The 15,546-nt window shown below is 35.7% G+C and overlaps 2 protein-coding genes across 6 annotated transcripts in view; both read left to right on the forward strand.

The window, feature by feature from the left end:
- The first annotated feature begins 357 nt into the window (after positions 1 to 357).
- On the forward strand, positions 358 to 2,496 carry LOC115234975 (probable tRNA N6-adenosine threonylcarbamoyltransferase). Of its 3 annotated transcripts, none has more exons than XM_029806431.1 (5): positions 358 to 509; positions 923 to 1,364; positions 1,501 to 1,679; positions 1,738 to 2,023; positions 2,090 to 2,496. In XM_029806431.1, exons 1-4 carry the CDS (start codon positions 395 to 397, stop codon positions 2,007 to 2,009), a joined length of 1,008 nt encoding a protein of 335 aa, XP_029662291.1. In that variant the 5' UTR covers positions 358 to 394; the 3' UTR covers positions 2,010 to 2,023; positions 2,090 to 2,496. The 3 variants fall into 3 exon arrangements, with proteins under 3 accessions (XP_029662291.1, XP_029662290.1, XP_029662289.1); XM_029806430.1 differs by lacking the exon at positions 358 to 509 and adding an exon at positions 544 to 580; XM_029806429.1 differs by lacking the exon at positions 358 to 509 and adding an exon at positions 567 to 841.
- A 1,094-nt stretch (positions 2,497 to 3,590) lies between these two features.
- Positions 3,591 to 15,546, forward strand: part of LOC115234965 (potassium voltage-gated channel protein Shab) — a 47,961-nt gene continuing 36,005 nt past the window's right edge. For 2 of the 3 annotated variants that reach the window (XM_029806407.1, XM_029806409.1), the window contains exons 1-2: positions 3,591 to 4,533; positions 8,236 to 9,585. In XM_029806407.1, the coding sequence (XP_029662267.1) occupies positions 8,494 to 9,585 (1,092 nt within the window). In that variant the 5' untranslated portion in view covers positions 3,591 to 4,533; positions 8,236 to 8,493. Of the gene's footprint in view, positions 4,534 to 4,623; positions 4,845 to 8,235; positions 9,586 to 15,546 lie in introns of all 3 variants that reach the window. The other variant, XM_029806408.1, reaches the window with a different exon arrangement.

The following is a 15,546-nucleotide window of genomic DNA, read 5'->3' on the forward strand; positions in this document are numbered from 1 at the left end:
CTTGATACTCACTGCCGCGAATACTGTGATTGGTCGAGTCATTTTATGCGAATTGCGTTCGATTTTTGAACGCACCCCAATTGAAAAATGTAATTTCCGATTGTGAATGACAGTTGCGGTTGCCAAAAGAAAATTGGCCAATTTTTAACTTTTTACCGAAAAGAAATCCGTATTCCCTTCGTTCTGATTGGTCCATCAAATGCTATTTTATTTGCCAAGTAGATTTTCGAACGCAATCTTGTGTTGCAAATTGGCTCCAAGTATTGGTCCAGTTGTGCCCTCTTACAAAAAGCGAATTAATGGCAGACCACGTGATCGTGTGTACATGTACATCATTCAATTATTATGTGAATAAATATTTATATTAATCATCAGAAACAGAAAAATTATAAAAATGGTGATTGCTATGGGATTTGAAGGTAGCGCGAATAAATTGGGCATAGGAATAATTCGAGATGAGCTAGTATTATCAAACGTGCGGCATACTTATATTACTCCACCGGGAGAAGGTAACCTCAAAGTAATATTTTGTACATATATCATGCGTAAATTTGTAAACACTTGACATAATATATGTGACGTAAGCCTTTTGATTATTTATTGAGCAAAATTTCACAACAGCTTTAAAATTTCTTGATAGAGATTTGTATCAAGTCTACTTTAGCCAATCTTTCTACCATTTATGTAACATATGATTCTAATAAAAACATTTTATTAGAAGAGTTAAAATATATGTACAAAACTTTTGTATAAAATATATACATGGTTACACATTAAATTTTACAATTTAAAATGACAAATAAAATTCTGCGAATTTTGTTGCTAATAAACATTGTCTAAAGTAGGCTTAATATTCATAAAGATTATGAACAGTTCTGATATAAATATACTAATATGTAATTTAGACATATCTTTTTATTAGGTTTTTTACCTCGAGAAACAGCCCAACATCATAGAAAACATATACTAGATGTCTTGCAAAAAGCCTTAGATGATGCAAAGATTAGCATGAAGGATGTAGATGTTGTTTGTTACACAAAAGGACCAGGAATGGGAGCACCATTGACAGTTGCTGCTTTAGTAGCTAGGACTGTTGCCCAGTTGTACAATAAACCTATAGTTTCAGTCAATCACTGTATTGGTCATATCGAAATGGGACGTTTGATTACTGGTAGTGAAAATCCTACCGTTTTGTATGTTTCCGGTGGAAACACTCAAATTATTGCATATTCTCGACAAAGATATCGTATTTTTGGCGAGACAATCGACATAGCAGTAGGAAATTGTTTGGACAGGTTTGCGAGGCTATTAAAACTCTCAAATGATCCCAGTCCTGGATATAACATAGAACAGTTAGCAAAAAAGTAAGCAAATTTTTATATTTGATTAATGTTCTGTTAGGATTTCATCTCAGAAATCCTCGATAAATATTAACCTTCAAGATCACACTTATGGGATCTCGAATGCTGGATTCAATTAAAATTTTATGGGTACGAAAAGGGGTGAGAAACTGGCACCGCTACCATACGTTGTGAAAGGGATGGATGTATCGTTCTCTGGTATCTTAAGTCATATAGAGGAACATTTATCCAAATGGCTCGATACAAAGGCATTTACTCCTGAAGATTTATGTTTTTCCTTACAAGAAACTGTGTTTGCCATGCTCATCGAAATTACAGGTAACCATTCGTTGAATGATTTTGTTCTTTCCTTGCTTGACATTAAATAATGTTGCAGAACGCGCGATGGCGCACGTGAGATCGAACGAAGTGTTGATCGTGGGTGGCGTAGGATGCAATGAGAGACTGCAGGAAATGATGAGCGTCATGTGTAAAGAAAGAAATGCAACTCTTTACGCGACGGATGAGCGATTCTGCATAGATAACGGCGTTATGATTGCAGTCGCTGGATTGCTCCAATACAAGTGCGAGGGCGGTACTCCTTGGATACAAACTACTTGCGTTCAGAGATACCGAACGGACGATGTACATGTTTCCTGGAGAGAATAAAATAATATTTTCAAGTAAGTTTGATATATTTAAATCACCATCTACCTCTCAATTGATACAAAACACATTCTAAAATTTAGATTATGCTTGAGTTTTCACACTCGAACGCGGTTTTATCTTAATCCTACTACCAAGGATAGTAATGAAATTATTCTATAACAGAATAATAGATTCGGTTGGGATATTTATTATTGTATCAGATTATATATATAATAATGTTCATATATATATGCAATCTTTGTAGTGCATTTATTTTATCTACGACCTCCATAATATTAATATGTTATCTTTCAAAAGTTTAAAAGTATTAGAATTTACTTGTTGCAAGCATTTAAATTAATTTGAATGTCTCTGGTCACCCGTGCTTTTTATATGGCATTTATGGTATTAAGAAAAAAGAAAAAAATTTTTTTAAAGTGACAAAGATAAAGATACTTAGAAACTTATTTTTTTACTAAATTGTCAAAAAAAAAAAAAAACTAAAAAAGTGTCAAATCTAAAAGCTTTGAATTTAAAGAATAATTGATTTTTAATAATTTAATTTTTCTACATAGAATAAAATTCTTATCACATTATTTTAATAAGGAAATTATATGTGAGTTTTGTAGATTAGTCTTTCAATGATTTATAACAAATGTTAGACGTCTTTTATATATGGACATTTAAATCTACATACTAAATCTACATACAAATTCGCGAGAGCGATTATGCGAATGTGCAAAAATACTGTTAAGAATCGATCACTGTATATTATTCGTGATGACCTCCATGCTGTCTCTAAAAATACCACCTCTCTTTCTCTCTCTCGGTGATGCCATCGTGTGGGCAACAAGCAGTCGCATTATCTGTATGAATGTAGTAACCTGATTTCGTGGCAGGCTGGATAGATTTCCTGTCGATCGGACAGCGATTTGCTTCGATATTGCAGCAGTTTCGGTCTTCTGCGGCCTTTAATCTTTTTTCCGACCGATTCGATATTGGCCTCGTTTCGATATGATATCGATCTGACTATTAACTACACGTGGAACGGTTCTTCGGCGCATATACGATGCTTTATCGATTCGCTCCTCGCGAAGAACGTTGGCGATGCGGAGGTCCAATCTCCTGGCTTCGTGTCGAAAATTCCAACTTTGTGAATTCCAATGATATTGCAGTGCGAGATCGCGCAAGCCAGAAAAGAAGGCCGGATAAGGGAAAAGAGGGATGGAAGCATCGATCGGGCATGATACTCTCTATAAAACGTAGTACATAAACAAATTATCGATAAAATTATTGTGACGCAACTATAACACATATATCGTTATTAGTATAATATTTAATATAATATTAATTGTTTATAAGTAATTTAAAAGCAATAAAATCTCTCCCTCTCTCTTTTTTTCCATCTCTCTCTTTCTCTCCCTCTCTCTCTCTTTCTCTCTCTCTCTCTCTCTTTTGGCTTTTAATTTTACATCTTCATATCTTTTCTTATTACAGCTAAAGTTAATTTAACGATAAAAGTTAAATGCGCGTTTCAAATTACTATGTGAGAAAAAATGTATAATTTATAGACATTTAATAATAATTAATAATAATTAATAACATTTAACAATAATTTATCTTATTAAATCCACAAATTAATTCTATATTATTATTTTGTAATTTATTAGACGATTAGAAGACGATGATTAATATCGAAAATATATCCACTCTCGCGGTGACGCTGCGCCCAAAAGTGATTATATGTCTTGTTGGCTGTGCAGAGGGAGAGAGAAAAAGAGAGAGAGACATAGGAATCGCCCGCACTTTAAAAGCACCGCTTCGTCACTGGAGCAGGGTGCGGGGACGACGCGCAACTCGGGGCGCACAGGATGGCTCGGGATAATCGCCAAGGCGCACCGCTGGCTCGTGTCCAAGTAGTGCCTCTGTCGGCGCCAACGGCAGTTACAGTGGCACATAGAGACTGTATCGTCACCTCTAAACTATCAAAAGAGAGCGGGCGACTTCAGGCCGGTAGTAGTAACGTTGGTAATCGTGCCGATAATCGTTCGAGTTTCTCGCGCGCTCGCTCGACTTCTCCTCCCTTTTTTTTTCTTTTTCTTTTTCTTCGCCGATCGCCGACCGGTAGCCAGATCGGCTAGTGGTATTTATCACGATTGTCCCCCGTCTTCATCTGATTATCTCTCGCGTCCGGTATCCCCGGCACGGGACGTTTCTTCTCGGAGCGCATCGCGCGCACCCTCGTATTCGTACCCCGACCGTACCCACATTAGCGTTTAATCGATAGACTTGCGGGGCGTCGATCGCAGCGCCCAGTGTGGAACAAGTGGTAGTGCCAGTGCGGTCGTCGCCGTCGTCGTCGTCGTCGTCGTCGTCGTCATCGTCGTCGTCGTCGTCGTCACTATTCGTCATCGTTATTACCAAAGCGGACATCGCGAGGCGATTTTGCCGGTTCGACGAGATGCGACATTCCAGCGCGACACGCAACGACGCGCCGTTTCCTCGGCCGAGCAGCGATCATGTTTAAAGCAGAAGCAAGAGAGAGGTGAGTAACGCGCCAAGAGATAATCGCGCGGAGACTGCTTTAGTTGCTGCTAGCTTGCTTCGCTCACGCCTCTCGTCTATTTCCGTATAGTAGCCGCCGCGCGACGCGTACCACCGGTACAGCACGCGTCGTTGTCGTAGTCGTCGTCAACAAGAATGTTCCCGGACCCAGCAAGATCCAGATAGCACGAGATTGTCCCCGTACATCGTTCGCGCGCTCTCAGCTGGTCGCCCTTGGATCTGTCAAGCCGCGCGTAGTACGGTTTGAGCGAGCCCCTTGAAGTCGAGTTCCAAGATCCGCTTGTAATCCGGGTCAGTGATTCGCTTCCCGTTTCGTTATTATAATCTTCACAAGCAGACTTTTAATTAATCGGAGGCTTAACGTTAATTTCGAGATGATTTCAAGTGGATAATAGCTGACGAAAAACGATATTTTTAAAATTAGCTTTTCTTTTATTAGTGGTTTTGCTCCGATATATTTCAATAATTGATGGATTATCGAAGATTTTTCTGTGGAAAATATAGCTTAAATTTGATTTTAAAAGACGTAAAAAATATTTGTGCAATTTTCAGTAACATATTTGCTTTCCACATTACGAAAATTGATTGTTTAAAAGAATAATTTTGATAAGAAAAAAAAGGAACATTTATGAGAGAGGTGAGAGATTTCTTGAAAGAGAGAGATTAGAATAGACATATCAATGTGAACGCTCAATTCCAGAGAGGATAAAATATTATTTTATATCGTAAAAATACGCGCTTTAATTATGTTACAGAAGAAGTTGCGATATAATTTTAGAGCAAGCCTTATCTCGGGTTTCCGTAGTGTTGCCCCTTACTACTGTCTGACAGGCACGGTCGTTACTCTACTGTCGCTCGTAAACTACCCTGTATCAAGCCTCGAGATAAACCTATTCGACGCTCGTCAAGCGAACATATCCTTTTCTCTCGAAGATAGGTGCTCTTTTATAACATAAACTACGAATGAATACCATTTTTTTTTCTTTTTTTTTTCAGCAATCGCTAGTGAATTATCCTCGCGAATTGTCAATGTTATTGATTCGACGCCAAGAAGTTTAAACGATGCAACCATGATGCAACCAATTGTTGCACTTGCCGTTAAATTTTTCGAATTCTCAGACCTTTTTGTGTTTTCTCTGATATTTTAAAAGTTGCGAAATGGAGAACATTTTCAAGATATTTACAATAGATATTTGAAACGTTCGAAAATGTAACATGAGATTGTTTCCTTGGAATATGATTCCGTTATCAAAATAACTCTTCTCGCATTTTTATATTATTCTCTTTTTTATGAATATTTGCATGGTACGTTGAAAACATTCTGCGAAAAACAAAAATATGCTAGAGTTTTCTCTAAATATTTCTAAAATATATATATATATATATATATGCAGAGAAAAAGTCTTTTCAAAAGAGTTTTCTCTGAGAATTTTATTCACTAAGCATTCTCGTATTACCACTGATGGCTGAGAAAAACGGACAAATAATTTTGAGAAATAACATAATCAATAATCGGGGCATCGCGACGGATAAAGACGCAAAATAAAGAATCGATAGAGAAGAATTTCCCGAAATAATGCCGAATCGAGCAATCTTTAAGCTGTCAGAAATTTGGTCGCGTATTAAGTAATCGCCCCATAATGATGCGATCCATCAATGGTGACAAATTTCGCGAGTAATTTCGTCAAATATATTTCCTAAACGAGATCTATTCGACACCGCGAACATCCCTCGCCGTTTTGTGTAATGCCCCTTATTTGACATCTTTCCGCTATTCTATTAAGAATTGAGGATTGCAAATCTTCTCTCCATATAAATTTAAAATAAAAGCAGTCGCATTAAAAAATTCTATCTGTGTGCTTGCACGATAAGGATATAGATTGTATCGTATTAGATTTGTTTATAAATCGTATCTTTTCATGTCAATAATTATTATGATCAGTAAATCGTCAAGATGATTACTAAATTCGAATATCTGATAGTAGAATATCTCAGAATATTCGGATATAGCAGGAATTTAATTTAATGATTTTCCTCTTTGGCTTTGCTTTTGTCTATATGCTAATTGACGTTACTGACATTTGCCTGAATCAAGATTATTGTTCGTAAAAAATATATTTTTTTTTCATAAAAAAGTTATGTTATAGAAAGTTTTTCTACAAATCTGAGTATGTACATATATCTGTAATAATTATATAGAGCGCGAGCATTAGAGAGAGATTAATTATATATAATTATTTTCAAGTGAGAATTCAAAATGAAGCACGAGAAAATTTACATCGAAAATATTCGTGACTCTAAGCAGTGCCACGTTCTACTCTGGACCGAAAAGGTCAAAGATCAATAGTTATTCATCGCACAAATGTCTTTGGATCAAGTCGCGGGAGAGCGGAAACCGTATGTTTCGCGAAGTGTGCGCATACAGAAATGAGTTCCGACTGTATATATACTATGTCGTATCAGAAAATGTCGCGTTCTCTCCTCTTTGGGAGTCAGGTCAAGTGTACATCCACTCCCTCGCTAGAGAGAGAAAAAGAGAGGGAGAGATGGGAGAGAAAGATCGATTCTCGTTTCTTCGCTCCCTATATACATATATATATAGGGAGTTATCATATCAACTTTATCATACATATTTCTCAAAGAGAATGAACTTTTTCCACTATATATATATATATATATATATATATATATATATAGAGAAAAAAGTTCATTCTCTTTGAGAAATATGTATGATAAAGTTGATATGATAAATTCCCTTCGGGAATGCCGGGTTCATGTATCATATATTATTATGTATAATACATATATATGTTAGTAAACGTGCATTATATATTTTACACACATAGACACACGCGCCTTGTATTTAACAATTTACTGATTATTGAATTGTTAATTTATTATTATTTCGATGTAGTGTCATTTTACTGTATTGTAATAATGTGTGTGTTTGTATGCGTGAAATCTATAAGATATATTTTTAAATAAAGAATTTAGGATAGGAAAGGAAGGGAAAAAACTAAACAGAACGGAAGAAAGTTAGTTTGGTACATTTTATAAGGCGGGCTTTGATCGCTTAGAGTAACGAATGATGCGAGTATAATTGCAGATACGACGGGTGTAATGCTTTTAATAAAGTTACGATTTTGCGGGGGCCATGTGGTGAATTATATCGATCATTTTTTTCGAGAGTTATTTGCCTTCGAAGAAACACACAGAAACTAGGATTTGCACATTAGCAATATTTAAGCCATTTAACATTTAATTATCTATAATTTAAAAATGACTAATGTCAATCAATAATTAATATACATATTTAACTTCTAGTATTTATAATTAAAAACAAAAATAAAGAAACATTGCAATGATAAATTCAGGATGAGAAAAGTTTATAAAACCATATGTCTAAAACGACTTTGTTTATGACAGACTGTTTCAACAAGTATTATTGCTTACCTTCAAAGGAAATACCTCACATCTGTAGCTTGAACAGATTTAAATACATTTCACATTTAGATTGTTCAATCCAAACATATTTGAGACAGATTTAAAATTACATTTTGAAAAATTTTTGGGGGATTTTAGACAGAATTGTGTATTATGTAACGCACAAGATATAATTTATATTCCTTATACACATGATACACAACATATTTACGTCAGATGCCTCCGATATATCTTTCAGATTATGATACGGCAGAGTCTGTCGACCGAGTCGACGGAAGGGGCTGGACCGATTTACGGATGAAGCTGAAGAGGAACACCGTGGACGAGGAGGAGGAGGACGAAGAAGAAGAAGAAAGAAAAAGAAAACGAGAAAGACGCCGCTTATCAGATATCAGATAGACGAACGAAAGCATCGGCGTCGAGAGCAACGCGAAGGATCGCTTTGCGATCGCGCTGGTGGCCAACGATTTGAACCCGCCGTCGCTCGGCGCGTCCGATGCTGAACGAGAGACGGCTCGAGGACAACACACTGGCGGACGGGGAACGTAATGGTAGCGCCGTGCTCACCGGCCCGGCGCTTTCATCGTCGTCACCGTCGTGTACGGTGCCCTACATCAGCACCGACCAGGGCTACGTGTTCGAGGGTGGCGGCACGACGATGTTGCAGCAGCCCGGTGCAGCCGGTCGCGGGAACACCGACTGCACCGGTGGCGGAGGAGGTTTTGGATTCAGTGTGTCGACAGGAGTTAGATCGGGGGTTGGGTTGGTTGGCGGGATAGGATACGGTGGAGGTAGTGCCGGAGGAGCCGCGGCAATCGCGGGAATCGTCGGAATGGGTGGAGGAGGAGCAGTAGGGGGAGGGAGTGGTGGAGGAAGCGTGAACAAGGAAGTCCGTTACGCTCCGTTTTCGTCGTCTGTAGGACCGGTCGGCACCGTGGCGCCGGTAAACCTACCGTCTCTACCGCCACCGCCACCGCCGCCGCCACCGCCGCCGCCGCCACCGCTGCCGCCGCCCCTGCCGTTGCAGATGCAGCAGCAACGTGCTTTCTCGAGGTCGATGACGTCCCTGCCGCCGGAGCCGTTTATGATCATGCGTTCGAAGGCGCTGAACCGGCGTGTCTCGATCAATGTCGGCGGCGTGAAGCACGAGGTGCTTTGGCGCACCCTCGAGCGATTGCCGCATACGCGGCTAGGCCGGTTACGGGATTGCAATACCCACGAGGCGATCACTGAACTCTGCGACGATTACTCTTTAATCGACAACGAGTACTTCTTTGATCGACATCCCAAGTCTTTTAGCTCAATCCTCAACTTTTATCGCACCGGCAAGCTCCACCTGGTAGACGAGATGTGCGTGTTGGCGTTCAGCGACGATCTCGCATACTGGGGCGTCGACGAGCTCTATCTCGAGAGCTGTTGCCAGCACAAGTATCATCAGCGTAAAGAGCACGTGCACGAGGAGATGCGCAAAGAGGCGGAGTCGCTCCGGCAGCGCGAGGAGGAGGAATTTGGCGAGGGAAAATGTGCCCAATATCAGAAGTGGCTGTGGGATCTTCTTGAGAAACCAACCACATCCATCGCGGCAAGGGTAAGTCGCATTAAAACCAAATCACGCGCGCGCGCGCGCAAAGACGAGATGCAACACAGAGATCGCGAAACATCGCGCATCGTTGCCCTCTTTGTCACGTGTAACAAGTATAATATATACAATCTATATAACATATCCCTGAAAAAAGAAAGGTAATATAAACATACATTTCGAGTTAGTAGACAATTATTTTTCCTTTATTAAAATTCTTAAACTACAAATATTTTCCAAACTCTATTAATATTCACTCGCACATATAAATAACTAATATATTGAAACATTTTCTGTTAAATAATTTTGATGGTGTTTATTTTAACAGAATTTTGAAGAAAAAGTTTACTTTGCGATTTAATTACTATACTTGATATTTTTAATTTATCCATATGATTATCCACATGAATAATTTATTAAGAAGAAGGACATACGCGAATATCAGATTCAATTTATTGAAAAATTATTAATGAGCTTCAATTTTTAACGGAACACTCTATCGAATCGCGATTCGTTATCGGGAAACTATTGTTGAATTTGAGCCAAGAGGTTGAGTTGTCACAACAAGGACGTTAATCGACATTGATCAATTTAATCTATTCTAGACCACCCCGTTTCTCTTTCTCTTTTTAAAATGTTTTTAACATGAGAAACTTGTGACAAAAATATATTAGAGAAACTATATATGATGATTCGAGAGTTTAGCAGGTGATTATATTTAAACAGTGATCTTTAATAAGGTCGCTGTTTTTAGGACATACTTCATTGTCATGTTTTCGTGCTGCTTTCTGGCTCGTTCTCATAGCTACGTTCTATCTACGACGTTGGGAAGTTACCAAAACAAAATTACATTTGTTTGATACTTGTACACAATATAGTTTCTTGGATTGATTGTGTGTTTTAACAATCTCAAGAAAATTAACTTAATCGATAAGTCAAGTTGTCTTAAAAGTTGCATTGCCAGCGACATGTGACGGATTCCCCTGTCATGTAAAAATCACGTTTATATTATTTTAATATCTTAAGCAGTTTACTTATGATCAATATTTATATTTGGAAATGTATATGCATGGCTTTGTGTTGAGTCTTTTTTTCTATTCATATTCGTATAAATGTCTTTTTTTTTAAATATTTTATTTGGACTTTTGTAATATTATATCTGCAGAATATGTGTGTGAAATGCGTGCATTTTTATCATGCAAAAGAATTGCATTTACAAAACGGGACAATTTAAAAAATAATTATTTGGTTAGAAAAATAAATAATGAGAAAATATTTAATTTCTGTTTTTCTGAAAATTAAGTATTTTATAATATGCCAATTGGGATATCTTAAATTCTATCTGTGCGATATGTTCTTGTTTCAAAAAAGAACGATTCTTTATTAATAATGTTTTTATCTAATCTCAGATAATGTAGTTATTATAAAATTAAAAATCTAATGTATGTAAGTACAATATACGAAGGCGCAGTAAAAAGGGAAAATTGAACTAATCAATGTCATAATCGACTCTCTTGATCATTAAATTTCATCTTTAATAAACTTGATAGCGTGACCTTCTCATTATGGCAAACGATTCGCGACGTTTCCGTCCTTATATCAAATTAAACTCTCTCTCTCTCTCTCTTTCCTTACGTCCGTCTCGCTATGAAATGCGCGTCGGCGATTATTGTCGTAATCTCTCCTGGTCCAATCGGACCCTCATATCAGACCGCTATTTTTTTACGAACATATCGTAAAATTAACGATATCAGCAGGGATTGATAAGGTCATCGAACAGCACGCATAATTTTGCACAAATTTGAAGCCTTGGTTGCGAATCAATTTCTATGACATGATCATGAAATTACACCTGAACTCTTTCGCTTATTACAAACACTTTTCAACCGACTTTTATTTGTATTAATCCACTTAACGATATATGCACACTTGCAGTTCTTTACCGGGGCCTTAATTCAAGCAAAGGTATTATTAAATCGATATTACAGCATCGATTCAACGTAGCTCGTATTATATAGGCAAACAGATTAGAAAGAAGATATGACTTCGAATTCATATCATCGTCTTAGATCATTTTGCAAGTCGCGCTCGATCGACAGATTGCAGTCGATTTTACTGACACTCTGAGATACTCATATATTTTTTCCCGTAAAAAAGAAAAATCGTAGTAAAAATTTTGAATTATTTAATGCTGCATAATTTTATTATGATTGGATAACGATTAGAGTAATTTTCCAGAATATTAAGACATGTGAGTATTAACACATTTAAAAATAAATTATTATTTAAATTATTATATCTTTATCGGAAAAGAATTATATCTAATAGTAATCACTTATATTTGTGTGTGTGTGTGTGTGTGTGATATAATTTTCTATTTACGACTATTACTAACAATAAATGGCTATAATAACACAAAGAAATAATACGTGCTTGAAGCTAGATCAGATTATTAATAATTTCATCTTTTTTTAAAGATACACCATACTTTATACAAGTATATTTAAAAAATTAATTGGATTGAAAATTTATTCTTCCAATCTATTTCTTTTATTATATTGCAAACATTAATATAATATATCTTTTCGATTGCATTGTTTTTGTTAAGAAAAATAAATTAGAGTTATTATGAGAATGTCGGGGAAAGGGTGATACAATAATTTAAAAAAATCATTCGAGAAAATAATTTCTAGATAATTTCTAGTAATATTGCTAAATCGAATGTGCGTGAGTCGATCGAGCGTAACTGACATAATTCATAAATCAAATCATAATTTTAGATCATTTTCCATTTTGACATTAGTTTCGGGGTACTGATTAACATCATAGATAGTGTTGTACTTTGGCATTAACATATCTAGAGAATTTAACGTCAAATATATAACATGTCTGCTCTTACATTTTAGTGTATGAGTAAGTATGTGCATACGATATCGTAGATTTTGGCAAATAATTTCCTGGCGTTAATGTCGATTTCTGTAATGTGTATTTTATTTCTAGGTGGTGTTGCCCAACACATTGTATTAATCTGTCTCTATCTCTTTTCCCTTTTATTGCAATCCAGCTTTTAACCCATAATTTTTATATTGTGTCCCAAGCATAATCGTCATGCCGTGTAATCGGCCAGCGATGATAATGGGAGTGTTTTATACGCGATCACCAGGTATCACGTTGATTCTTTCTCGACACCGCTCCCTAAACGTCACTAATGGTTTCGCTAACAGCGATTTCAATTCGACACCACAATCATATGTATATGTATACATATATACGCACGCGTGCCTTATGCACTTATATGAAGATATAAATTTGTTCATATAATTTATTTATATACTTATAATACATACAAATTTATATGATAGACAAATTCATATGTCGAAATAGAAAAATTTGCATACAGGGTGTATCAGATTTGCAACAATTCTTTTTATAATAAAATATTTTAATTAGCAAAGCAAGAAAAAAATACTATTTTTTAAATAAAAAATAGCAATATGTTATAAATTTCTAAAAGATTTTTTTTTATATTTTAGATTAATCTATTCTATTCTTTTAAGCAAGATTAAAGGATGATGGCAAATTATGTTTTAAGAGCGCAAATAGAAATAGCATCTAGATTTTCGGTTAATTCCGAATGAATTTTCTCTCAAGGGAAAATTAATTTGAGTTTTTTTATTTGTTAAAGAATTTAATGCTGCAAATCGAAAAAGAGCAATAAATTATAGTCTCTTTTTAAATTTGTAATATATAAACAGATTAATTTCGAATATGTCAAAGAGTAAATGATAGAAAAGTGATTCTGAGACACCCATTATAATTATTATTAACGACTAACCATGTATTAAGAATGTGATATAACTAAAGAGACATATCGTATTGTATTATTAATGCCAACCTTATGTCGTTCCTATGTCGAGTCCGATGTCGATATTCGTGTGACACTTTACGCCAGTATATGACAAATATGAATTAAACAGTGTACATCCTAGAATTGCGTACCTTCTCAGCTATGGAATTTTTAGATGCCAAAGTAAAAAATGTCATTTATTTTAATATCAAAGCTTCGAGCCTTTACAAGTAATTGAAATGAAAACATTTTCATGAAATGTCGTAATACAAATAGACAAAAAAAATCTTTTTTTTTATTTAATTCTATTTATATCTTATTATAATACAAGATTTTAACTTTTATCTTTATTACGAGAATTAAAAATTACAAAATCATATATAAAAGAATGGTATCTAATTAAATTTTCATCGAGGAGAATACCTAATTCTAAGTTTTCTTCTTCTTCGTTCAAATATATCGTCAAGAAATAAAGTACCTGGAACAACTTGTAGTATATTAGCTTAAATAATATTTATACGTGTTGATGGCGTAAAGATAATGGATCTTGTTCCACGCGTCGCGCCGAGAATCGATCGCGGACTCGACAATCAATTTCACCGTTCATGAAAGAATCTTCTTGACAGTAACAAGCAACACTTTATCTCATGAACGTATAATCTCCGATATATACACACCACAAACAATACACATTGCGCACACTATTGCTCTGATATGAGATGTTTTATGCGGGGTTTTCACATTGCTCCTATCCCCCTTAACTCTTAAAATATACGATACAAGGATTCCCGAGAAAAATTTCAATGATAATCCCTTCTTCTCTTCCTGCTCCTCTCCCTCTTTTCCCAAAAATACATTTGTACTTCTCCAAGATTATCCCCCCAAGTCGCCCGGATCGAACAATGTCGGCGTCTCGACATCTTGAAGTGGCTCCCGAACCACGGTTTCTGTTGCCCTTATCTCGCTGCTTGCCCGTATGATAACGGCTGCGGCACAACGCTTCCATAAGCTGATACACACACATCGCATCGCATCGGTGCACCAGTTTTTACCGAGACACAATTCTCTCTATTCTCTGGGGGCCCTTTCTCGTCTTTTGTCTCCAAACGTGTTCCCTTTAACGGACTTATTAATATTACAGAAACTATCGATCGAGTATATTTAGAGTATGTAAGAGGTCATAACACTATAATACAATTGCCGACGAGTATACCCTTCAGCCGTGATCCGCTGGTCTCTTGAGAATATTGTAAAATGTCGCGACAATGTATAGTACTTGCGCATAGATTTGTGCGAATACATTGTGATCGTTTTAATCGTTACAAGTCGAGTAGATTAGATCGGTTGGACGAACAAGCGACCGGCGAATAATAAATGGGAATAGCAATGGAATAGCTCATTATACAAGTATATCAAATTAACTAATAATCAATAACAAGTATATCAAGTTTGGAAATAAAATAATGAATCTTGCAACTCGAAGTAATAGTAAAATAAATTGTCTTGTTCTTAACGTTTCCTGTCAAATCTTTTATATATTTATAATTAAATTTCATTATGTAAATCTTAAAAATTATAATTCGTAAAAATTTATTATTTATATATTTATAAACTAGTTTGGAAATATCTATCATGTTGAGATAAATATGTGATTGCAAGATATATTGCAATTAAAATGAGTTATTAAATTGAATACCCATCAATCTGCAAAGTCAAATTTACACATATTAGATTTTAGATATATTATACGTAATACACATTTTTATGTATTAAGGCTATCATATGTATACTATGTACATATACATATACTTATTTAGAGAATGTTTCAATTATTAACGTTATGCATCAAATTAAAGATTAGTTTTTCAGATGCAAAATTGTTTACAAAATACTTGGTAACTTGATCATTTGTGTTTCCAGATATTTGTACAGATCTTCGCATTACATTAAAGAATCACGTGTTGGTGAATATGTCAAGACTTCCATTATTTTCTGCATGCGGCTGGAGCAATTATTTAATGACTAATAAAAGCTATCGCCATTTGTCGCAATATTAAAATATTTTTGAAATAGCTGATTAACGTATATTATGTTCTTTGATCAGTGGTTTATACATTAATAAG

Source organism: Formica exsecta, unplaced genomic scaffold (assembly GCF_003651465.1).
Source record: "Formica exsecta isolate Colony F162 unplaced genomic scaffold, ASM365146v1 scaffold21, whole genome shotgun sequence".
Taxonomy (NCBI): Eukaryota; Metazoa; Arthropoda; class Insecta; order Hymenoptera; family Formicidae; genus Formica; species Formica exsecta.